This window comes from Oncorhynchus mykiss, chromosome 25, assembly GCF_013265735.2.
Source record: "Oncorhynchus mykiss isolate Arlee chromosome 25, USDA_OmykA_1.1, whole genome shotgun sequence".
Lineage (NCBI taxonomy): Eukaryota > Metazoa > Chordata > Actinopteri > Salmoniformes > Salmonidae > Oncorhynchus > Oncorhynchus mykiss.
Genome location: NC_048589.1, coordinates 17,737,385 through 17,763,559, shown reverse-complemented (window position 1 = coordinate 17,763,559; position 26,175 = coordinate 17,737,385). Strand labels below are relative to the sequence as shown.

Here is a 26,175-nt window from a genome sequence, read left to right as displayed (position 1 = left end):
CGTGTAGTTAGTTACCTTTGTTTTGTTTTTCATAATTTTAACATTATGCACTAAGAAAAACTACAACAAAAAAAAAACATCATACAAATACATTTTACGGTGGACTTTTATTTTGAAGGGAAAATCCCAAAACCGGAAGTCTTATTGTGGATAGGATCCAGCTAGTGTCGCTGCCGTTACGCTAATCAAAGTGATTGATGACGCTACTAAAGTTTACATAGTGCATATAATAACCTTATTTCCAGTCTTCTGTGGTTTGACAGTAAAAATAACTCCACACCTGTCTACATACTACATTGCATCCACCAGAAAGAACACTGTGCTGAAATCAACTGCATCTAGTAATTTAATATTAATAGGAACGCTGTCTCCATGTGGGCGAGTTGAGATTACTGACCGTTTCTGAAACATAATTTCACGAAAACTGTTATTACAAAATTATATTTACTACTTTGATGTGACATGATTTAATTAATTGTAAAAACATCATTATTTTCCATCCCCTACATTTTTGAGCGAAGTTGGACAATACCCCATAATTGTATGGCGCTTTTATTTAGCAACTTCAGATATTTCATTACTCTTCTCTTTCGTTCAGGTGCTAAGCATTTGAGTTGACATGTGGGACTGACTAGTTGCGTCACTCGTCTGGAGAACGTTGATCCTTACGCGTGGCGGTGGAAGTGTAATGTCAATTTTCGTCGGCTTGTCAAATATTGAAGGGAGGTTGTGTTCGTCATTTACCTGGGCTAACATTATTGTTTCTTGAAACTACTTTCCTAAAGAAGAGGACATAGATACAGCTGTAAATTATTATTTATTGTGTTAACGCTGGCTACTATTCTGGAGAAAGCAGAGTCCGGATTAAAGGTATGCTTGTGAAGGGGGAGTCGTGAACTAGTACTGTTTTTTTCTCGTTCGGGAAAACCTTTCCTATTTCCTGTATGATGATGTTTGGCCTTCAATTGAAACAGGTAACTAACTAACCAGAGACAGGAGCTAACGGACCAGTAATTCCAACATTCTTTCGAAATAAAATAATTTAGCTACTATAGCTAGCTTGCTAAAAGTGGAGGGTCAGTCTGTATGCAAACTCACCATAAAGTCAGTGTCAACTGCTGGCTAACGTTGCAACAAGTGTTGTTACAACTACTGTAACCTTCAGAATCGTTTTTTGTTGTTGATGTTTTTGTAGCTTTCTACCTGGCCCAGCTTGTTTGACAAGTGAGTTGGCTAGACATGATGAATTGCATATGTATCATTTTCCAGCTATTAATATGGGAATTATTGGTTAGGAAAGTGGCTGAGACTGATAGCAACTAGCCTACTAACGTTACTACAGTACAATCCATTGACCCCAGATCATTCTGGTATTATAGCATAGCCATATGTTTAATTAGTTGCACCTCGTTCCAAACCAATGTTGAATGGTAGGTCAGTTTAAGCAAACAGCAATTTAGGTTGGCTGCATGATTGAGCAGAATTGTAGGACTAATATCAGCAAAGGTGATCAGAATTGAGGAGTTAGCATAGTTAAGGTACCTGAACAAACAGCCTAACTTGATAAGACCTAGCTAGCTCTAAAACCCTTCTACTCAGCATGTAGGGTTTTCAGCCATTACATTCCCCCATATTTGGCTTCGTGTAAACTTAACGTTTAGGAACGTCAATCATCGCTTACGAAATGGTTTTCCAAACATATGCTGATATGCCCGTTATCTTTCATTACAGCGAGAAATAATATTTCAAATAAAAGAGACTTACTGTAGCAGTTTTGCACAGATCCATAATGTGTTTACCTCCCAGTTGACAAACTACACTTCCTCCCCAGTTACACTTACACACTGGTGTTCTGGTCATGCTAATTAGCACAGGTGGTCTTCTGTCTGTCTTCCATTAACAAGCGCTGTAACATGGATATATGCCCCTCAAGGAACACTAACCCTATAAAAGGTGTGTAGTAATTTCACTTTTTTTATTATTATTTCTCACTGATATGAAAGAGAACCCCAGCAAAAATTGGGTTTTCATTTATCTGCATGTCCAGACCTTATATTTAGCCTCACAATGAAGTGTTTAACCATTTTATTTTCAGGACAACCAGGGCTACAAGTACAAGACACAACAAGTTGACACGAAACAGTTGCATTTGTGAGTTTTATTGACAAATGTAATAATAATAATAATAATAATAAGGTCCACGAAAAGCAAAAACCAGATTTGAAAAATGAATTTATATGAATGCTTTAAATACAGAAATGGTTTACTTACTGGGAAATGAATATCCAACTAGTCAGTGACAACTGTTTGGAGTTTCTGTCAGACTCCAATGTGAGCTCATTACAGTATTAGACTGTCCTGGGATTTCCTATGATCCATGTAGAAGAACCACTTACCTTCTAACGACTCTTGTGTAGCTTGTGAGCTCCATAAAGCAAAACATGTTACATGTTCCTAAGAGTCTCTGTTTTTCATAGATATCTTTAATAGTTTGTAGCTCAAACCATTCAGACTCTACAGACGTTTTTGTAAAAAAATACAGGGCCTCGGGCCCTGGGCCCCTTCGGGATCCGCCCTTGTCTCACAAACACCGCTCTAACTCAGCCCCAGTTATTCACATAGACGGAAGCAGAAGAAATAGACTAATCCAATGGTACAACTCAGAAGTCTGTAACTCAAACTCAAAATGTTTTAAAGAGGTTCGAAGTCCAAAACACGGCAGCGTTAGTGGGACTAATTGGCTTAAGAACATTAAAATGCATTGCTTGCGGTGCGCTTTTGGAAACCTAAGGAACTTATCCTTCATATCAGCAAGAAATAATTTTCAAAAAGTGAAGCGATGATTATTGACGTTTCTAAACGTGAGAACATAGTGCCAATTGTAGTTCACACGCGGCCAACCGTGGGCGACGCTAACCGCTGAAAATCCAATGGATACTCAATCATGTATATTGTAGACTGTAGGTTGCTGTAGGTTGCTGCAACAGTTGGAGGTAAGTGTCATGCTCAGCTTTGTGGAAAATAAATTGGGGCATAAACATGTAGGAATTTCCTCCTTTTCACCAGGCCTGTATTGAAGAAGGAATCCCTGTTTGTGTTGTCTGCCTTTGTTGGGTGTGGTGTGTGCATGAGCATCACTTGATGACACAACCAGACGTGCCTGAGAAGAGGGGTACACAACTAGATTCTGCCGCGTGTCTATTTTTGTCGGAGCGGAAGGTTGGGGGACCAGAACATAATTATAATAACTTGTACACTGCTAATTGACTACAACTAAGCCCAAAAAGAGATTTGTATTTTCCAATACAACCATTTCATACCTTGATTACATGAACCACGTTTCCATCCACAGTTTTTATGCAAGTAAAGTCATACCGTTTACAAAACGGTGATGGAAACGGGAAGTTGCAGTATGATTTTATAAATGCTGATAGATCATTTGTTCGTTCAACGTGGTGGGATCATTTTGTGTCTCTAAAATTAATTATGCGCGAAATGGTGGTGGAAACACCTTTTTGCGCAAATATTGAGGTCAACTTGGAGTCACTTGATGACATGGTGTGTGGTCCTCGCACTACGACTCGGGAAATCATGCAGTTTATTAGGCTACAGATTAAATAAGTTATGATGAACTTCATAGGGTGATGAAAGTGTACAGAATGAGCTTGATGCTCCTTTCCAATAACCGTCGAGGTTCTTGTTCTGGTGACATGGTGGTCGATGCTAGACTGCTGTTTGACAAATAAAAATATTCTCTTAACCCTAATAATCTCATCAAGTAGACTAACCTACCTGCAGAGCCTACCCGCACTGTATCTGCAAGCTGTTGGCTGTAGTGAAAGTGCTAAGACCAGAGTAGGTACATTTGTTATTTAATGCAACAGTTTGTGACAAAACTCTTGGTAGAGTTGAAAATGCGCTGGAAACACATTGAACATTAGATTTGTATTTGTCGCATGAAAACGTAAGTGGATACTAAATGCTGTGTGCACTACATCATCCTTACTTAAATACTTACTTACAGGCTCTAACCAATAGTACAAAAAATTTATTAGGTGAACAATAGGTAAGTAAAGAAATAAAACCAGTAAAAAGACAATCTATATACAGTAGCGAGGCTATATACAGACACCGGTTAGTCAGGCTGATTGAGGTAGTATGTACATGTAGATATGGTTTAAGTGACTTTGCATATATGATGAACAGGGAATAGCAGTAGCGTAAAAGAGGGGGTGGCGGGACACAATACAGATAGCCCGGGTTGGCCAATGTGCGGGAGCACTGGTTGGTCGGCCCCATTGAGGTAGTATGTAGTTGAATGTATAGTTAAAGTGACTATGCATATATGATAAAAAGAGTAGTAGCAGCGTAAAAGAGGGGTTGGGGGAGCACAATGCAAATAGTCCGGGTAGCCATTTGATTACCTGTTCAGGAGTTTTATGGCTTGGGGGTAAAAACTGTTGAGAAGCCTTTTTGCCCTAGACTTGGCACTCCCGCACTGCTTGCCCTGCGGTAGTAGAGAGTACCGTCTATGACGGGTGGCTGGGGTCTTTGACAATTTTAAGAGCCTTCCTCTGACACCGCCTGGTGTAGAGGTCCTGGATGGCAGGCAGCTTACCCCCAGTGATTTACTGGGCTGTATGCACTACCCTCTGTAGTGCCTTGCGGTCAGAGGCTGAGCAATTGCCGTACCAGGCAATGCTCTCAATATTTCAGCTGTAGAACCTTTTGAGGATCTCAGGACCCATGCCAAATCTTTTTAGTTTCCTTAGGGGGAATAGGCTTTGTCGTGCCCTCTTCACAACTGTCTTGGTGTGTTTGGACCATTCTAGTTTGTTGTTGATGTGGACATCGAGGAACTTGAATCTCTCAACCTGCTCCACTACAGCCCCGTCGATGAGAATGGGGGTGTGCTCGGTCCTCCTTTTCCTGTAGTCCACAATCATCTCATTCGTCTTGGTTACGTTGAGGGATAGGTTGTTATTCTGGCATCACCCGGCCAGGTCTCTGACCTCCCTATAGGCGGAATTTTATCTTTAGGCGGAATTTAGAATATTCACATGAAAGTCTGTCACCAATTGGATAGAAACCTAGCTAGTAAGACTCAATCACTTTTTTATTTTTTTTATTAATGGGAATATTTGTGATAATATTACCTAAACAAAAAGTAGTTTTATATCTTAATTCCTGGTGATTGTGTTAATAGATCTGAAAATATTTAATTGAGTTGTTAGTTGTCCAAATTTGGTACCAGAATTGCAGTGAATGTGGTGACAACAAGAATCTACTGTTCTACATGTTGACTAATATATCAAGTCTTCTCGCCCCTCCCAGGATGCTAAGAAGGCTCTGAGTCGGGGCTCCAAGATGAGTGTGACGTCATGGTTCCTGGTCAGCAGCTCAGGCACAAGACACCGGTTGCCACCGGAGATGATCTTTGTGGGCCGGGAGGAGTGCGAACTCATGCTGCAGGTGTGTATGACGTCAAGATTCCCTAAAAACACGGCACTTCCATACAGCTACTACCAGAACTGGCTTTAAAGTAGCAAGTTAGGAGAATTAGATTAATGTTAGGAAAAGGGTTAGGATTAGCTAAAATGCTCTCCTAACCTGCTATGAAAAGTCACTGTCAGTCGTAGCTGTATGGAGGTGGTGTGTTTTTAGGGAGTACCGAATGACATCCGCAGCACCTTCTGTTTAGACACCAAATGCCATCAACCTGTCATGTGACCCTTAGCCAATCAACTGGCCATCCACCCTCTTGTGAAAGGATGACACCTATATTAGGGTCCTGACTCAAGGAAAGCAAGTTTTATTAATGTACGAAAGATCTGTGGGAGTTGACCTGTGTGTACGTGAGAGGTGTTTATTTATGCACGTGTGTGTTTTAAGAGCAGTGCCTGCTGGGAGAATTGCCTCCCTCAAATGTCAACGCAAAATGGAACTGACACATTCCACCCTGCTATTTTTCTCCATGTTTTCTGGTTCTAATAGCTGTTTGGAATCATTTGGGAGTTTCTTTCTGTGTACTTCTCGCTCTTGCCTTCTAGCTCTTGCCACTGGAAAAAAAGAACACTACCTTCAAAATAGTTTATACACTTTCCTCAGTCTGTGGTTTGCTCAACATGCCCAGCCCACCACATCTGCTTGTAGAATTGAAAAGTTGCTCTTCTCCACATTCAGGCATCACTGGCTCCAGCAAAACCTCAGCCTCTCATATTGGAAATGATGCTTACTTATAATCTCTCTTTAAGTGTGCATGCTTTCTGGTCTGGCATGTGCTACAGCCCAAGCATATTTCAGTCTTGTCCCTTTTTGGCATTGTACAGTCTTTTGTTTTTGTATTTGCAGCACAATGTAAAATGACAATACCCACAAAAACCAAAGTTTGGTGACTGTCTGTCATGTGAGCATTCCGTTTGGCTTTTTGACAGATGTGGAACTGGAGCCATTTCAAATGAAAGTTGTTTAGGGCCTTGATGTTGTCTCTTTTTGTAGAAGTCTGTCTGCACAGAATGTGCCTCTACAAGCCCAACAAGTAGGCCATGAAGTCCTTAGAGAAACTGTATTTGTCACTCTGCAACGGCTGTGGGGTGCCAGAGGTCACATTTGTCTCAGATAAGATAAATTGACATTCCTCTGGGAAAGTGGGGTAATGTTGTAACTGAGTGGTGTTTTATTTATTATTTGAGACCAGACTTTTTTTTTATGTCAAGGGCAATTCCACGGTAAAGGAATTTTCACTTAAGATGTATGCTAAACAAAAAATATTGATTTCAAAATGTAACAATACATACAACTCTATGCACAAGTACCACTTTTAACAATTTACACTGTAAATTGTATAAAAACACATTTACTGGAAGAACTGTGCAGATGCAAAGTTTGGTAAAAGAATTTCGGTAAAATCTCCCTCCTGTTTTTTGTGTCCCACATTTCCCCAAAACTTTTTTTTACATCATTGGAAGATGCAAGCATGCTACTTTACAAAATAAAATGCATTACTATTTTTTTACCACAGAGAATCAGACAAATGTAGGCTACAGTCTTTTTATTGGCTTATTTGTATATTCAAGCCTGTCTCAAAATACAACACTCCCCTTTTAAGGCTCTCCTGGGGGATGGTTGGCCACCCTTGGTAGCCTGTAACATATTGCACAATTAGGCTACAATTACAACCAAATACTTTTTGTTTTTATAAAATAATGCTCTCCAGGGCTCGACAGTAATGGCGTCCCATCATCAAAGAAATATATGGTTCAAAACGGACTCTTGGACAACTGATCCAAAATTCATACAACCACTGCATATAAAAATGTTTTTAAAGCAAGGACGCTGATGCAACCGATCAGACTGTTTAGCTTAAAATCTTAATGTTTTATTTCTTCATATTAAAAGCTCAACAATGCGTACATGGCTATAGGCAATGCGCAAATGTTCCAAAATGCAATTAGCGGGGAAAACACAATTCTCAAACGCGCACCCCAAGCGCAAACAGTATCATGTGACAGATATGCAAATATCTGTTAGAAATGAAGAAAGGGGAGCTCTGAAGGTGCTTCAGCTAGCATGGGTTACTAATATGACGAGGATTATCCCTTTGCCTGCTGGACAATTAAAATAACGTTGATTTGAAAACCAATAGATCATGAGAAAAATGCTGATTTCAATGCCATATTAAGTGTTTATAAAATAATTCCCTCAACATTTCTAAAGTCATATTTTGTCTAGGCTACTTTGAAACTAGATAAGACATGCTACATAAAACGTCCATGTTTTAAACAATTAAGTTTATGGTTAAATAGTTTCAAAATGCTGACCGCCTCCACTCAGAATCAAGGTGGGTGATGTGCGGTGTGCAACACTCTCTGGTCCTTCACTCTCTGGTCTTGTGACCATCTGAAATGAACAAACCATGCCTTGAGTAACATCCAAAGGCTTGATTCAGTCAACATAATGTTAATTATTCTTCTTTATATTTGTCAAACATGACTGGTGTTTAGCCTGTATTTACAGTGCCTTGCGAAAGTATTCGGCCCCCTTGAACTTTGTTGCCACATTTCAGGCTTCAAATATAAAGATATAAAACTGTATTTTTTTGTGAAGAATCAACAACAAGTGGGACACAATCATGAAGTGGAACGACATTTATTGGATATTTCAAACTTTTTTAACAAATCAAAAACTGAAAAATTGGGCGTGCAAAATTATTCAACCCCTTTACTTTCAGTGCAGCAAACTCTCTCCAGAAGTTCAGTGAGGATCTCTGAATGATCCAATGTTGACCTAAATGACTAATGATGATAAATACAATCCACCTGTGTGTAATCAAGTCTCCGTATAAATGCACCTGCACTGTGATAGTCTCAGAGGTCCGTTAAAAGCGCAGAGAACATCATGAAGAACAAGGAACACACCAGGCAGGTCCGAGATACTGTTGTGAAGAAGTTTAAAGCCGGATTTGGATACAAAAAGATTTCCCAAGCTTTAAACATCCCAAGGAGCACTGTGCAAGCGATAATATTGAAATGGAAGGAGTATCAGACCACTGCAAATCTACCAAGACCTGGCCGTCCCTCTAAACTTTCAGCTCATACAAGGAGAAGACTGATCAGAGATGCAGCCAAGAGGCCCATGATCACTCTGGATGAACTGCAGAGATCTACAGCTGAGGTGGGAGACTCTGTCCATAGGACAACAATCAGTCGTATATTGCACAAATCTGGCCTTTATGGAAGAGTGGCAAGAAGAAAGCCATTTCTTAAAGATATCCATAAAAAGTGTCATTTAAAGTTTGCCACAAGCCACCTGGGAGACACACCAAACATGTGGAAGAAGGTGCTCTGGTCAGATGAAACCAAAATTGAACTTTTTGGCAACAATGCAAAATGTTATGTTTGGCGTAAAAGCAACACAGCTCATCACCCTGAACACACCATCCCCACTGTCAAACATGGTGGTGGCAGCATCATGGTTTGGGCCTGCTTTTCTTCAGCAGGGACAGGGAAGATGGTTAAAATTGATGGGAAGATGGATGGAGCCAAATACAGGACCATTCTGGAAGAAAACCTGATGGAGTCTGCAAAAGACCTGAGACTGGGACGGAGATTTGTCTTCCAACAAGACAATGATCCAAAACATAAAGCAAAATCTACAATGGAATGGTTCAAAAATAAACATATCCAGGTGTTAGAATGGCCAAGTCAAAGTCCAGACCTGAATCCAATCGAGAATATGTGGAAAGAACTGAAAACTGCTGTTCACAAATGCTCTCCATCCAACCTCACTGAGCTCGAGCTGTTTTGCAAGGAGGAATGGGAAAAAATGTCAGTCTCTCGATGTGCAAAACTGATAGAGACATACCCCAAGCGACTTACAGCTGTAATCGCAGCAAAAGGTGGCGCTACAAAGTATTAACTTAAGGGGGCTGAATAATTTTGCACGCCCAATTTTTCAGTTTTTGATTTGTTAAAAAAGTTTGAAATATCCAATAAATGTCGTTCCACTTCATGATTGTGTCCCACTTGTTGTTGATTCTTCACAAAAAAATACAGTTTTATATCTTTATGTTTGAAGCCTGAAATGTGGCAAAAGTTCAAGGGGGCCGAATACGCAAGGCACTGTATGTCATTAAAAGTATTATTTAAAGTTTGGCTACATTTTCTGGCGCATGCCTCATGTCCGCATCCGTTTGTCGGAGGACGCATGACATTCAACCTTCGTCTCTCCCGAGCCCGTACGGGAGTTGTTGCGATGAGACAAGATAGTAACTACTACAACAATTGGATACCACGAAATTGGGGAGAAAAAGGGGTAAAAATTCACAAAAAACAAAACAAAATGGCTACATAGGCTTTTTCGTTTTTTTTAGTGTTTTTTTTGTTTTGTTTTTTGTGAATTTTTACCCCTTTTTCTCCCCAATTTCGTGGTATCCAATTGTTGTAGTAGTTACTATCTTGTCTCATCGCTACAACTCCCGTACGGGCTCGGGAGAGACGAAGGTTGAATGTCATGCGTCCTCCGATACACAACCCAACCAGCCGCACTGCTTCTTAACACAGCACGCATCCAACCCGGAAGCCAGCCGCACCAATGTGTCGGAGGCTACACCGTGCACCCTGCAACCTTGGTTAGCGCGCACTGCGCCCGGCCCGCCACAGGAGTCATTGGTGCGCGATGAGACAAGGACATCCCTACTGACCAAGCCCTCCCTAACCCGGACGACGCTAGGCCAATTGTGCGTCGCCCCACGGACCTCCCGGTCGCGGCCGGTTACGACAGAGCCTGGGCGCGAACCCAGAGACTCTGATGGCACAGCTGGCGCTGCAGTACTCCCTTAACCACTGCGCCACCCGGGAGGCTTTTTAATGTATTTTTTATGAAAAAGTCAAGGGCTCTAAATACTTTTCCGAATGCACTGTAAATGGTTTCCTACATGCTAAGAATTCTTTATTACGCCATATGTGTGTATGCAATTTAAGATTAGATCTCATATGCTTATCTGTATAATTTTTTTATTTCACCTTTTATTTAACCAGGTAGTCCAGTTGAGACCAAGTTCTCATTTACAACTGCGACCTGGCCAAGATAAAGCAAAGCAGTGCGACACAAACAACAACAGAGTTACACATGGAATAAACAAGCGTACAGTCAATAACACAATAGAAAAAAGAAAGTCTATATACAGTGTGTGCAAATGGCATAAGGAGGTAGGCAATAAATAGGCAATATTAGCTAAATTATTACAATTTAGCAGATTACCACTGCAATGAGCAGAAAAGTAAATAAAAACTATATGGCGATGAGCTAGGTAGATTGGGTGGGCTATTTACAGATGGACTATGTTCAGCTGCAGCGATCGGTTAGCTGCTCAGATAGCTGATGTTTAAAGTTAGTGAGGGAAATGTAAGTCTCCAGCTTCAGCGATTTTTGCAATTCGTTCCAGTCACTGGCAGCAGAGAACTGGAAGGAAAGGCAGTAAGTCGTTTTTCCTGCAAGTAGTGTGAATAGAGGGGGATATGGTAATGCCTAAGTAGGTATTTGCTTATTCACTGGGTTCATGATTGGTAGTTGCACGCTTCCCATAGCTGAGTTAAGTGGTAGTAGAGCTGATTTGGACCAGTTGCTCTTGTAACCAGACCATGAGCTGAATGCTGTAAAAATAGACATTATTGACTGGAGGGATTTCTGAGCGTTTTCGACGTAGAGCAGTATGTCAACTGCATAGAGTGCAATTGCTTGATCAGTTTGTTTGATTTTTATATGAGAGGAAGCCGAATTTTGATGTATGCTTTGTGCCAGCGATTCAAGAGAGCGAGCAAATAGTATAGTGGAGGTGGGACAACCTTGTTTACGTCCTCATTGTATGGTAAATACAATAGAATGGGTAGTGCCAGTAGATATAATAAAATGATTCACATACATGGTGTGGATCATATGTATAAATCTAGCCCCAAAACCAAAAGGTTCAAGAACAAGCCATAAATATTCCCACTCTAAGCGGTCAATGGCTTTCTCTGCATCTAATGATAACACAGTACACAGGCTGTCCAGATTGGAAGCCTCAGAAACCACATGAAACAGGCGGTGATTGTTATCGGCTGCCTGACGACCCTTAATAAACCCTGTTTGGTCAGGATTTATGAGCTTATTAATAACTTTCTCTAGGCACATGGAGAGTACTCAGACCCTTCTCCACGTTTTGTTATGTTACAGCCGCATTCTAAAATGAATTTTTGCAAATGTATAAAAAACACGTACCTTATTTACCTTTAAAGTATTCAGACCTTTTGCTATGAGACTTGAAATTAAGCTCAGCTGCATCCTGTTTCCATTGATCATCCTTGATGTTTCTACAACTTGATTGGAGTCCATCTGTGGTAAATTCAATTGATTGGACAGGATTTGGAAAGGCACACACCTGTCTATATAGCATCCCACAGTTGACAGTGCATGTTAGAGCAAAAACCAAGCCATGAGGTCGAAGGAATTGTCCGTAGAACTCCGAGACAGGATTTGCGTCGAGGAACAGATCTGGAGAAATGTACCCCAAAATGTCTGCAGCATTGAAGGTCCCCAAGAACACAGTGGCCTTCATGATTCTTAAATATAAGTTTGGAACCACCAAGACTCTTCCTAGAGTTGGCTGCCCTGGCAAATTGAGCAATTGGGGAGAAGGGCCTTGATCAGAGAGGTGACCAAGAATCCGATGGTCACTCTGACAGAGCTCCAGAGTACCTCTGTGGAGATGGGATAACCTTCCAGAAGGACAACCATCTCTGTAGCACCACCAATCAGGCCTTTATGGTAGAGTGGCCAGACGGAAGCCACTGCTCAGTAAAAGGCACATGACAGCCTGCTTGGAGTTTGCCAAAAGGTATCTAAAGAATCTCAGACCATGAGAAACAAGATTCTCTGGTCTGATGAAACCAAGATTGAACTCTTTGGCCTGAATGCCACGTGTCACGTCTGGAGGAAACCTGGCACCATCCCTACATTGAACTATGGTGGTGGCAGCATCATGCTGAGGGGATGTTTTTCAGCGGCAAGGACTGGGAGACTAGTCAGGACCAAGGGGAAAGATGAACGGAGCAAAGTATGGAGAGATCCTTGATGAAAACCTGCTCCAGAGCACTCAGGACCTCAGACTTGGGTAAAGGTTCACCTTCCAACAGGAGAACGACCCTAAGTACACAGCTAAGACAACGCAGGAGTGGCTTTGGGACAAGTCTCTGAATTTCCTTGAGTGGCCCAGCCAGAGCCCGGACTTGAACCCAATCTAACATCTCTGGAGAGACCTGAAAATAGCTGTGCAACAACGCTCCCCTTCCAACCTGAGAGAGCTTGAGAGGATCTGCGGAGAAGAATGGGAGAAACTCCCCAAATACACGTGTGCCAAGCTTGTAGCGTCATACCTAAGAAGACTTGAGGCTGTAATCGCTGCCAAAGGTGCTTCAACAAAGTACTGAGTGAAGGGTCTGAATACTTATGTAAATGTTATATTTTATTTGTTTTTTTAATACATTTCTAAACCTGTATTTTCTTTGTCCTAATGTGATATTGTTTGTAGATTTATGAGGGGAAAAAACCTATTTAATCAATGTTAGAATAATGCTGTAACGTAATAAATTGTGGAAGAAGTCAAGCGGTCTAAATCCTTTCCGAATGCACTGTACATCTTCATTTCTGTTCCAATTAAACAGAGTGGATGAAAATTAGCCCAATTTGTGAGTTATTTTCCTTTCTTAGGGATTAGGGATATAGTAGCTGTGTTGATATCTCTGTGGAATTGTCCTTTTTCAATAGAAATGTTAAGCGATTTCAGTAATAACTGATCCTAGCTCATCCCAAAAGTTGAACGGGTTCAGGAGGTATTCAATCAATACCAGGTGCTTTATCTGTCTTCATATTTAAAAGAGCAGCTTTCAGTTCAGAATAAGTGACAGGTTCCTCTAATTAAACTGTTCCTTCCTGAGAAAGTTTGGGCAATGTAAGGTTCTCCAGCAATCACCGACAAGCAGAATTATCAAGCTATTTGAAGAACTGTATGACTCTGACTAATATGCTCTAAAAGTTATTTATTTCTGTAGGATCTGATATCAGTCCCTTAGTATGGGATCTGAATAGCTGTATTGATGATCTTGTTTCAGCATGTTTAAGTTGCAGTGCCAGTAAGTGGCTAGGCCTACTCCCTTAAACAGTATTTTTGTCACACCCTCTGCTCTGTTGCAACAGGTCATTAAGTTTCAGTCTACTTGTTTTTATCCCAATTTCTCTCTCTGAGTAGTTGTCTTCCTGCATTTTCCAATGCTTTTCCAATTCACTGATCTTCTGAAGTCTTACATTCTGGAAATGGGACGAAAATGTGTAGTGTTTCCTCTTATAAAACCTTTTACAGCTAACCATACCATAATTGAGTCCTCCACTGAGTAATCATTTATTTCAAAAAAATATTTTAAATTGAATAATAATTGAAAGGATTTTAAACTGAAAAAGGAAGTCAGTTGTGTAGTGAAGTATTATTAAACCATCTCAGTGCACATTTTTTCATTGGGAAGATTTGACATGTACAGAAGAATGATCAGATGGAATGGCCTGTAATGTTTTTATAAATTCCAGGTTACCTGTAATATCAGTAGATGTTGAAACATAGTAAAGTCTTAAATCTAACAGAAAAGCAAGTATAGTCCTTAGTTGTGGGATTTTGAAGTCTCCTACGGTCATTAAGATCTTTTAATAAATTGGTTAAGTGCAATGGAAACATTCACTTGTGATGAGCTATGAGAAGGTTCAGATCTATCTAGCATAGCATCAATAGTGGCATTCATGTCAGTTCCAATAATAAGCGTATAATCCGATTAAATTGATCAGGCTTCTGGTTACAGAAGGGAGAACATCTTTGTCATATGGGTTAGGAGCTTAAATTGATACAAATGCTATTTTACTTCCATACAGAGTGGAGCATAAGTAAGTAAATCTGCCCTGTATCATTTCCACTTTTTTCAATTGTAAAGGGTAAATTGCGTTTATGTAGGATAAGCACCCTTTTTGATATGAAGCAGGAAGCAGCTGCCAGTTTGTAGTATTTGTTTTGAAGTCTATGGACGTCACCCTCTAAAATATGTGTTTTGATGTATTTCTAATACCTTTAAAGACTTTTTCTGCTAGATGTTTTCTAAGACCCCTTTTCCATCTCTTTGACCAGAAATCAAAGGTTTTGCTTAGTCCTAATTTATAGGATGGAAAATGGTTGAAATTTTTTCTAATAATATCTCTCTATATATATACAGTTGAAGTCAGAAGGTTACCTACACTTAGGTTGGAGTCATTAAAACTAATTTTTCAACCACTCCACAAATGTCTTGTTAACAAACTATAGTTTTGGAAAGTCGGATAGGACATCTACTTTGCATGACACAAGTCATTTTTCCAACAATTGTTTACAGACAGATTATTTAACTTATAATTCACTGTATCACAATTCTAGTGGGTCAGAAGTTTACATACACTAAGTTGACTGTGCCTTTAAACAGCTTGGAAAATTCTGGAAAATGATGTCATGGCTTTAGAAGCTTCTGATTGGCTCAAAAGATGTCAATTAGCCTATCGGAGGCGTGCCTGTGGATGTATTTCAGGGCCTACCTTCAAACTCAGTGCCTCTTTGCTTGACATCATGGGAAAATCTAAAGAAATCAGCCAAGACCTCAGAAAAAAATTGTAGACCTCCACATGACTGGTTCATGCTTGGGAGCAATTTCCAAACGCCTGAAGGTACCACGTCCATCTGTACAAACAATAGTACGCAAGTATAAACACCATGGGACCACGTACCTGTCATACTGCTCAGGAAGGAGACGCGTTCTGTCTCCTAGAGATGAACGTACTTTGGTGCGAAAAGTGCAAATCAATCCAAGAACAACAGCAAAAGACCTTGTGAAGATGCTGGAGGAACCAGGTACAAAAGTATCTATATCCACAGTAAAATGAGTCCTATATCGACATAACCTGAAAGGCCGCTCAGCAAGGAAGAAGCCACTGCTCCAAAACCGGCATAAATGGCTTAAGGACAAAGTCAAGGTATTGGAATGGCCATCACAAAGCCCTGACCTCAATCCTATAGAACGTTTGTGGGAAGAACTGAAAAAGCATGTGCAAGTAAGGAGGCCTACCTGACTCAGTTACACCAGCTCTGTCAAGAGGAATGGGCCAAAATTTACCCAACTTATTGTGAGAAGCTTGTGGAAGGCTACCCCAAACCGTTTGACCCAAGTTAAACAATTTATAGGCAATGCTCCCAGATACTAATTGTGTGTAAACTTATGACCCACTGGGAATGTGATGAAAGAAATAAAAGCTGAAATAAATGATTCTCTCTACTATTATTCTGACATTTCACATTCTTAAAATAAAGTGGTGATCCTAACTGACCTAAAACAGGGCATTTTTTACTAGGATTAAATGTCAGGAATTGTGAAAATCTGAGTTTAAATGTATTTGGCTAAGGTGTATGTAAACTTTCGACTTCAACTGTGTGTGTATGTACAGTGGGGCAAAAAAGTATTTAGTCAGCCACCAATTGTGCAAATTCTCCCACTTAAAAAGATGAGGCCTGTAATTTTCATCATAGGTACAATTCAACTATGACAGACAAAATGATAAAAAAAAATCTAGAAAATCACATTGTAGGATTTTTAATGAATTTATTTGCAAATTATGGTGGAAAATAAGTATTTGGTCAATAACAAAAGTTTATCTCAATACTTTGTCATTGCCAACAAAGGGTATATAACAGGTCAAATGTTTTCTGTAAGTCTTCACAAGGTTTTCACACACTGTTGCTGGTATTTTGGCCCATTCCTCCATGCAGATCTCCTCTAGAGCAGTGATATTTGGGGGCTGTTGCTGGGCAACACGGACTGTGTGTGTGTGTGTGTGTGTAATAGATCTGTCTGTCTGTCTGGTCTGGTCTGGTCCGGTCGTCATTTAACACCCAATTTTGATATGCTACAATGAACTTCACATTGATGGATCGTTTTACATGGAAATTACTCAATACTGTAGAGCTTTCAAAGTGTTGATGATAATACCAAACAAAGCATGATAATCATACTAGCCATTGCCTTGCCCAGTGCTAATTGAGACAGGAAAATAGTTACTCCATAAAGCCAGAGCCTCTCAAATCTCCAAATTAGTGGTAAACCAGTGGATGCTCCTCAGAGGAGGAAGGGGAGGACCATCCAACTCTGAACTTCAGAAAATTAGTGAAACATTAATTAAGTTATCATTTTTAGATAAAACTATACTAAATATATTAACGTCACCAAATAACTGTTTTAAAATACACTGTTTTGCAATGGTCTGTCTCCCTGAAGGACATCTACCTGCATTTGTCTAATAGAAACACTTGTTTTGGTTACTAAACACAAAGTATTGCAACTGTTTTGGACTAATGATTGCACCCTAGATGCAGGCAAGAGTGTGCAAATTGAATGCGTTACTGTCTGTCACCTTGATGACTCCAATTTTTCTCTTGAAAGTGTGCACCAATGTTAAACTTTAATTTGTAGGCTAGGTTGTAGCAACCTGATGATTGGTATAGGGAAAATGTTATTATCATGTATTAGCCTTAACCTATCTGTTACATTGAGCTGGGTGAATGGAAAATGAATGACCCTCATCCAATATCCTGTAATAGAAATAAGGCCATGCTCATAAAAAAAAGTGTCCTCCCTAATATTAAATGGCACCAACTGCCACTGTGGTTAACATGCAGCATGTGACAACAATAAGAAGGAACGATAGTAACAGTAATAACTCTGCAAATGAGTTAGGTGGGTGAATGGTCTGTCTTTGTGGTGAAGAGGAGGCCTGGAGTGAATAATGAGTGGAAGAGAGAGCGAGTGGCTCAGCCTGCCTTAATTACTGCTTTTGTTCTGCCCATTAATTAATGAGCAGAACTACAGTAGAGCTGTCTTTCTTGTCCTCCTGCCCTGCTGGCTGGTGGCTTGTTGAGGACCGGGATGATTGGTTGAGTTGTGTAAAGTGCTCTTTCTGCCTGTTCAGTGTCAGACTGGGGTTGTCTTCAACCAGTGGGTACCATAATGACCCGGCTTGTATTGGTTAGGAGTAATAGGGATAATTTGCAAGAATGTAAGCAAACTCAAAGGCCTATCTGTTTGACTATGAGCACGGTGATCTACTACTGTACATGCATGTTGCCTTCATTGCGGATATTTTGTTTTACTGCTTATACTCATGACAGTATCCAGTCTGAAGTTTCTTAGCCATTGCCCATCAGTATGAGATGCTCAGGTATGTTCTCTGTTGCTTTACAGTCGCGCAGTGTGGACAAGCAGCATGCTGTCGTCAACTACGACCCAGCCACAGACGAGCACATGGTGAAGGACCTGGGCAGCCTGAACGGGGTGAGTCTCATCATGTCCCCTGCTTACAAGTTGAATAAAGGATCCAGCCAGCCACAGCCCTCTCTGGAGGGTCCAGAGCACCACTACCAGTCCCTCAGGCCTTAGCACAAAAGAGCCCTCTCTCAGTGCCAGAGACAGTTGCTAGAGCAGTAATGAGTACTGTGTTTTCTGCTGGCCTGGGCCTTTTCTCTGGTGTTCCTTTCTCCCTCCTTCCCCCCGACACCTTCCCCTGTACTATTGCCACTTCATTGCACTGTTCCAGCCAAGCACAGGACTGAGGAGAGGGAAAGACTGCCCTTTGTTTCACTGTAGTGTTTCTCTTGGCACCAGCAGTTGTAGCAGCCAACTCTAAACAGAGCAGAACTTAACATCAGAGGCTTGTTACTGAAATGTACCATGGCTGTTTCCTTTTACTTTGACAATTCTCTTTATTTAGTCTACTTATAGTGGTGAGCCCTCTTACTTACAGTACATTGTTTTAAGCACGGTTAGGCTTTAACCTTCCACTAAGCGATACAGTATCTATACCTCTGGATTGTGTGTAACTTAGATTGTGTAATGTAATTAAGTCGTGTAGCTTTTGCTGGTGTGTGAGTGCTTTGTGTCAGCCTGCTCTCAACCCACTTGTCCCCTGACTGCCTTTCTCAGCCTACTCAGGGCAGATGGCCATTACAGAACTGCATAATCTCGTTAATCTCTTAATTTACAGGTAGGATAGCTTCAATTTCACTCACAGGCAACTGCTAAGCAGCACCTAGCAATTTAATGACCTGTTGCCAGTGTGACAACTAACTCTCATCGTCAGTGTCTGTTTTTATTCCAATGGTATTGAACTAATCATGATTGTTGTGAAAACAAATAATTAGCCTCTAGATTTTTCTGAAGCTATCAATGTAAACACACCAAAACAAACTTTTATCTCTTTTCTCCCCAGACTTTTGTGAATGATCTGAGAATCCCAGACCAGACTTACATCACCCTGAAGCTCGCTGATGTCATCCGCTTTGGATATGATATCCTTTTGATTATCTGATAATGATTGTAATTCTTTTATTGTTTTATTGATTCTTCATTGTTTGGGGATTTTCTTGATTGGATCAGAAGGATGTGTACTTTTCAACCTCTAAGTGCTCTCTTGTGCTAGTTTCTTACAAACAATTGAATTCCATAAGGCTTTGGTCTATACTTGCTGGTTGAAAGGAATTTAAAACATTCATTTTCTTTTCCCTCTCTGGTTTGTGCACCAAACTCTCCCAATATGTTAATTCCCTGTGGTTTGAGTCAGGGGTTTTGGATTATGTCCAACTCTGGACTGAAAATCTTTTGGACCCTTGAACCTCTGAGCTGAAAAACACGAATAGTGAAAATGAGTTTCGATAACTGGGACAAAAGCTGCTTAAAGGTAGACGTTTAGTATGCGTTACCAGAACTTACCATGCATGCTACATGTCACATGTCTTGAGTTCTCAGAAAGTTAGAGCTTCAAGAACTGCACAGACTAATAATTACCCAAAATGGCAAGTGTCAGTGACATGTATTATTCTAACCCAATGGCTCCAGTTTGAATATGCTTTCCTTAACTCTGCTTTCACATTCTCATGTGTACATCCTGGAGAGGAGTCAACACAAGGTGCCAGAGGAGGCTCTCAAAGTAAGTGAGAACGTCCACATGTACAGTGCATTCGGAAAGTATTCAGACCATTGACTTTTCCCACATTTTGTTACGTTACAGCCTTATTCTGAAATGGATACAATATTTCTTCCTCATCAATCTACACACACTACCCCATAATGACAAAGCGAAAACCCTCAGACCCTTTGCTATAATACTCAAAATTGAGCTCAGCTGCATCCTGTTTCCATTGATCATCCTTGATGTTTCTACAACTTGATTGGAGTCCGCTTGTGGTAAATTCAATTGATTGGACATGGTTTGGAAAGGCGCACACCTGTCTATATAAGGGTCCCACAGTTGACAGTGCATGTTAGAGCAAAAACAAAGCCATGAGGTTGAAGGAATTGTCCGTAGAGCTCCAAGACAGGATTATGTCAAGGCACAGATCTCGTGAAGAGTAGAAAAACATGTCTGCAGCGTTGAAGATCCCCCAAGAACACAGTGGCCTTCTCCCCCATTCTTAAATGGAAGAAGTTTGGAACCATGTCTGCAGCACTCAGGCCGCAGAGATGGTTCAGGCCATTATGGTAAAGTGGCCAGACGGAAGCCAGTCCTCAGTAAAAGGCACATGACAGGTCAACTTGGAGTTTGCCAAAAGGCTACTAAAAGACTCTCAGACCATGAGAAACAAGATTCTCTGGTCTGATGAAACCAAGATTGAACACTTTGGCCTGAGTGCCAAGCGTCATGTCTTGAGAAAACCCGGCACCATCCCTACAGTAAAGGACAGTGGTGGCAGCATCATGTTGTGGGGATGTTTTTCAGAGGCAGGGACTGGGAGACTAGTCAGGATCGAGGGGAAAGATGAACGGCGCAAAGTACAGAGAGATCTATGATGAAAACCTGCTCCAGACCCCTCAGGATCTTAGAACACAGCCAAGCCAAGACAAAGCAGGAATGGCTTCGGGACCAGTCTCTGAATGTCCTTGAGTGGCCCAGCCAGAGCCCGGACTTAAACCCGATCTCTGGCGAGACCTGAAAATAAAATGTCTAGTGATTCTCCCCATCCAACCTGACAGCACTTGAGAGGATCTGCAGAGAAGAATGGGAGAAACTCCCCAAATACAGGTGTGCCAAGCTTGTAGCTTCATACCAAAGAAGACTTGAGGCTGTAATCGCTACCAAAGGTGCTTCAACAAAGTACTGAGTGAAGGGTCTGAATACTTATGTAAATGTGATATTTAAAAAAAGGTAAAAATGTCTAAAATCCTGTTTTTGCTTTGTCGTTATGGGGTATTGTGTGTAGAAACAAAATATGGAAAAAGTCAAGGGGTCTGAATACTTTCCGAATGCACTGTACATGTCATCTATGAATGTGAGTGATAGTCCGGTAGGGGCTTTTTAATTTCCTGTTTTCCCTTTTGTGTTTTTTATTTTTATTTCCTGTTTTCCCTTTTGTTTTTATTAGCATGAGAAGTACACCAGCCAGCTAGAGATGAGTATGAAGGCCCTGGAAGCCAGGAAGAGGGAGAAAGAGAGGCAGCATGCTGAGGAGAGAACCAGAGACTCATTTCGCTCCAAACAGGAGAAAGCCGAGGGTAAAGCTGCCCTCGCAGCAGGTAACCTTGCCCAGTCCTGTTGTCCTTTTCTTCTAGAGACCACAGTTTAGGTGCTATCCTACATTATAGACCAGGCCTATGAATTTTCTCTGCAAATGTAGAAGAATGGAGCCGGACGAGTTGGCTGACGTTTTACGGGCTCCTCACCAATATTTTTTTTTTTTGGCGATTACTCTCCTCGAACTAGACAAAGATTTTTTTTCTTTAATAACCTGTTGTGACTAGGGGGCAGTATTTTCATTTTTGGAAAAAAAATGTTCCCGTAGTAAACGTAGTAAACGGGATATTTTGTCAGGACAAGATGCTAGAATATGCATATAATTGACAGCTTAGGATAGAAAAAATATTGTCTGTGAGTATAACAGAACTGATGTTGCGGGCGAAAGCCTGAGAAAAATCCAATCCGGAAGTGCCTCATGTTTTGAAAGCGCTGCGTTCCAATGCGTCCCTATTGAGCAGTGGGCTATCAACCAGATTACTCTTTCTCCGTATTCCCGAAGGTGTCTACAGCATTGTGACGTAGTTTTACGCATTTATGTTGAAGAATACCTGTAAGCGGCTACATTGCGCAAGTGGTCACCTGATGCTCCCGGAGAGATTCTCGCGTAAAATACAGAGGTAGCCATTACTCCAATCGGTCCTACTGAAAAACGAATTGTCCCGATGGATATATTATCGAATAGATATTTGAAAAACACCTTGAGGATTGATTATAAACAACGTTTGCCATGTTTCTGTCGATATTATGGAGCTAATTTTGAATATTTTTCGCCGTTTTCGTGACTGCAATTTCCGGGCGATTTCTCAGCCAAACGTGAAGAACAAACGGAGCTATTTCGCCTACAAAAATAATATTTTTGGAAAAAAATGAACATTTGCTATCTAACTGGGAGTCTCGTGAGTGAAAACATCCGAAGCTCATCAAAGGTAAACAATTTAATTTGATTGCTTTTCTGATTTCCGTGACCAAGTTACCTGCTGCTAGCTGGACAAAATGCTATGCTAGGCTATCGATAAACTTACACAAATGCTTGTCTAGCTTTGGCTGTAAAGCATATTTTGAAAATCTGAGATGACAGGGTGATTAACAAAAGGCTAAGCTGTGTCTCAATATATTTCATTTGTGATTTTCATGAATAGGAATATTTTCTAGGAATATTTGTCTGTTGCGTTATGCTAATTAGTGTCAGGCTATGATTACGCTCCCTCATGCGGGATGGGGAGTCATTAGAGGTTTAACAAGTCGGACGTGAAGAATTTACTCCAGTTACCCGACCAGGCCCAAATCCCCATAATTTGAATGAAAGAAGGGCCGATGCAGGGGACGCAGGTCTGGGGGCCTTGTGAGAATTTGTCAGCGAGTGGGTAACCCGCCTCTACCATCCATTCTATTGGCCAACGTGCAATCATTGGAGAATAAATTGAATGTGCTCGGGTTCAAGACTTTCCTACCAACGGGACATTAAAAACTTGAATATCTTAGGTTTCACTGAGTCGTGGCTGAACGGCGACATGGATAATATACAGTTGGCTGGTTTTTCCGTGCAAGACAGAACCGCTTCCTCCAGTAAGGCAAGGGGTCGCGGTCTGTGTCTATTTGTCAATTTGTCTATGTGTCTATTTGTCAGCTGGTGTGCGAAATCAAATGTTAAGGAAGTATCAAGGTTTTGCTCGCCTCACTTAGTCTATCATGATAAACTGTAGACCACACTATTTACCAAGAGTTTTCATATTTTTCATAGCTGTCTATTTACCATCACAAACCGATGCTGGCACTAAGACCACTCTCAACAAGCTGTATAAAACTGTATAAGCAAACAAGAAAATGCTCATCCAGAGGCGGTGCGCCTAGTGGCCGGGACTTTAATGCAGGGAAACTTAAATACGTTTCACCTAATTTCTACCAGCATGTTACATGTGCAACAAGAAGAAAATAACTCTAGACCAACTTTACTCATCTCTACATACATTTGGCATATCTGACCATAATTCTCCCCTCAATACGGTGCAGTCGTCCTGTCCCCTTTGCAGAAAAGCATCCCCCTCCATGCTTCACAGTTGGTATGGTGTTCCTCATCCTTCTTCCTCCAAACACGGAGAGTGGAGTTTTAAACCACATGACCTTCTCCCATTCCCCCTCTGGATCATCCAGATGGTCATTGGCAAACTTCAAATGGGCCTGGACATGCATTGGCTTGAGCAGGGGGACCTTGCGTGTGCTGCAGGATTTTAATCCATGACGGCGTAGTGTGTTACTAATGGTTTTCTTTGAGACTGTGGTCCCAGCTCTCTTCAGGTCATTGACCAGGTCCTGCCGTATGGTATGGTTCTGGGCTGATCCCTCACCTTCCTCATGATCATTGATGCCTCACGAGGTGAGATCCCAGACGTCATCTTGAACTTCCATTTTCTAATAATTTTTTTATTTTTACCTTTATTTAACTAGGCAAGTCAGTTAAGAACAAATTCTTATTTTCAATGACGGCCTAGTGGGTTAACTGCCTGTTCAGGGGCAGAACGACAGATTTCTACCTTGTCAGCTCGGGGGTTTGAACTTGCAACCTTCCGGTTACTAGTCCAACGCTCTAACCACTAGGCTACCTTGCCGCCCCAATTGTGCCAACAGTTGTTGCCTTCTCACCAAGCTGCTTGCCTATTGTCCTGTAGCCCATCCCAGCCTTGTGCAGGTCTACAATTTAGCCCTGATGTCAGAGACAGCTCTCTGGTCTTGACCATTGTGGGGAGGTTGGAGTTTGTTTGAGTGTGTGGACAGGTGTCTTTTATACAGGTAACGAGTTCAAACCTGTGCAGTTAATACAGGTAATGAGTGGAGAACAGGAGGGCTTCTTAAAGAAAAACTAACAGGTCTGTGAGAGCCGGAATTCTTACTGGTTGGTAGGTGATCAAATACTTATTCATGCAATAAAATGCAAATTAATTACTTAAAAATCATACAATGTGATTTTTCTGGATTTTTGTTTTAGATTCCGTCTCTCACAGTTGAAATGTACCTATGATAACAATAACAGACCTCTACATGCTTTGTAAGTAGGAAAACCTGCAAATCGGCAGTGTATCAAATACTTGTTCTCCCCACTGTATGTCTCCAGCCTCAGTGATTTTTGCAATTAGTTCCAGTCATTGGCAGGAGAGAACTGTAAGGAAAGGCGGCCAAAGGAGGAGTTGGCTTTGGAGGTGACCAGTGAACTATACCTGCTGCAGTGCGTGCTGCTATGGTGACCAGTACCAGTGGGTTTGGCGATGAATATGAAGCGAGAGCCAGCATACAGGTCGTAGTGGTGGGTAGTATATGGGGCTTTGATGACAAAATGGATGGCACTGTGATAGACTTCATCCAATTTGCTGAGTAGAGTGTTGTAGGCTATTTTGTAAATGACATCGCCGAAGTCGAGGATCGGTAGGATAGTCAGTTTTACGAGGGTATGTTTGGCAGCATGAGTGAAGGATGCTTTGTTGCGAAATAGGAAGCTGATTCTAGATTTAATTTTGGATTGGAGATGCTTAATGTGAGTCTGGAAGGAGAGTTTACAGTCTAACCAGACACCTAGGTATTTGTAGTTGTCCACATATTCTAAGTCAGAACCGTGCAGAGTAGTGTTGCGGGCAGAGATCGGTTTATGAGCATGCATTTAGTTTTACTTGCATTTAAGAGCATTTGGAGGCCACAGAAGGAGGGTTGTATGGCATTGAAGCTTGTCTGGAGGTTAGTCAACACAGTTTCCAAAGAAGGGCCAGAAGTATACAGAATGGTGTCGTCTGCGTAGAGGTGGATCAGGAAATCACCAGCAGCAGGAGCGACATCATTGATGTATACAGAGAAGAGAGTCGGCCCAAGTGGCATCCCCATAGAGACTGCCAGAGGTCCGGACAACAGGCCCTCCGATTTGACACACTGAACTCTGTCTGAGAAGTAGTTGGTGAACCAGGCGAGGCAGTCATTTGAGAAACCAAGGCTGATGAGTCTGCCGATAAGAATGCGGTGATTGACAGAGTCGAAAGCCTTGGCTCGGTCGACGAATATGGCTGCACAATATTGTCTTTTGTTGATGGCGGTTATGATATCGTTTAGGACCTTGAGTGTGGCTGAGGTGCACCCATGACCACCTCGGAAACCAGATTGCATAGCGGAGAATGTACGGTGGGATTTGAAATGTCCGGTGATCTGTTTTTTGATTTGCCTTTCGAAGACGTTAGAAAGGCAGGGTTGGATAGGTATAGGTCTGTAACAGTTTGGTTCATCCCCCTTTTGAAGAGGGGGATGACCGCGGCAGCTTTCCAATCTTTAGGGATCTCGGACGATACGAAAGAGGTTGAACAGGCTAGCAAAAGGGGTTGAGGCGGAACATTTTTGAAAGAGAGGGTCCATTTTGTCTAGCCCAGCTGATTTGTTTAGGTCCAGATTTTGCAGCTCTTTCAGAACATCAGCTATCTGGATTTGGGTGAAGGAGAAATGGGGGAGACTTGGACAAGTTGCTGTTGGGGGTGCAGACCTGTTGGGGTAGCCAGGTGGAAAGCATGGCTAGCCATAGAGAAAAGCTTATTGAAATTCACTGCCTCAGTGCAGTGGGCAGCTGGGAGGAGGTGCTCTTATTCTCCATGGACTTCAAATCTAATTTTATTTGTCACATACACACGGTTAGCAGATGTTAATGCGAGTGTAGTGAAATACTTGTGCTTCTAGTTCTGACCATGCAGTAATATCTAACAAGTAATCTACCCTAACAATTTCACAACAACTACCTTATACACACAAGTGTAAAGGAATGAATAAGAACATGTACATAAAAATATATGAATGAGCGTTGGCCGAAAAGCATAGGCAAGATGCAGTAGATGGTATAGAGGACAGTATATACATATGAGATGAGTAATGTAAGGTATGTAAAGTGTAAATGTATTATAAAGTGGCATTGTTTAAAGTGGCTAGTGATACATTTATTGAATGCATTTTTCATTATTATAGTGGCTAGAGATGTCAGTATGTTGGCAGCAGCCA

At 41.3% G+C, this 26,175-nt stretch overlaps 1 protein-coding gene across 2 annotated transcripts in view; it reads left to right on the top strand.

Moving 5' to 3' along the window:
- The first annotated feature begins 590 nt into the window (after positions 1-590).
- Positions 591-26,175, top strand: part of LOC110505484 (centrosomal protein of 170 kDa protein B) — a 43,158-nt gene continuing 17,573 nt past the window's right edge. For both annotated transcript variants that reach the window (XM_036962583.1, XM_036962582.1), the window contains exons 1-6: positions 591-870; positions 5,335-5,472; positions 17,835-17,924; positions 18,859-18,937; positions 19,517-19,575; positions 21,008-21,158. In XM_036962583.1, the coding sequence (XP_036818478.1) occupies positions 5,368-5,472; positions 17,835-17,924; positions 18,859-18,937; positions 19,517-19,575; positions 21,008-21,158 (484 nt within the window). In that variant the 5' untranslated portion in view covers positions 591-870; positions 5,335-5,367. The remainder of the gene's footprint in view (positions 871-5,334; positions 5,473-17,834; positions 17,925-18,858; positions 18,938-19,516; positions 19,576-21,007; positions 21,159-26,175) is intronic.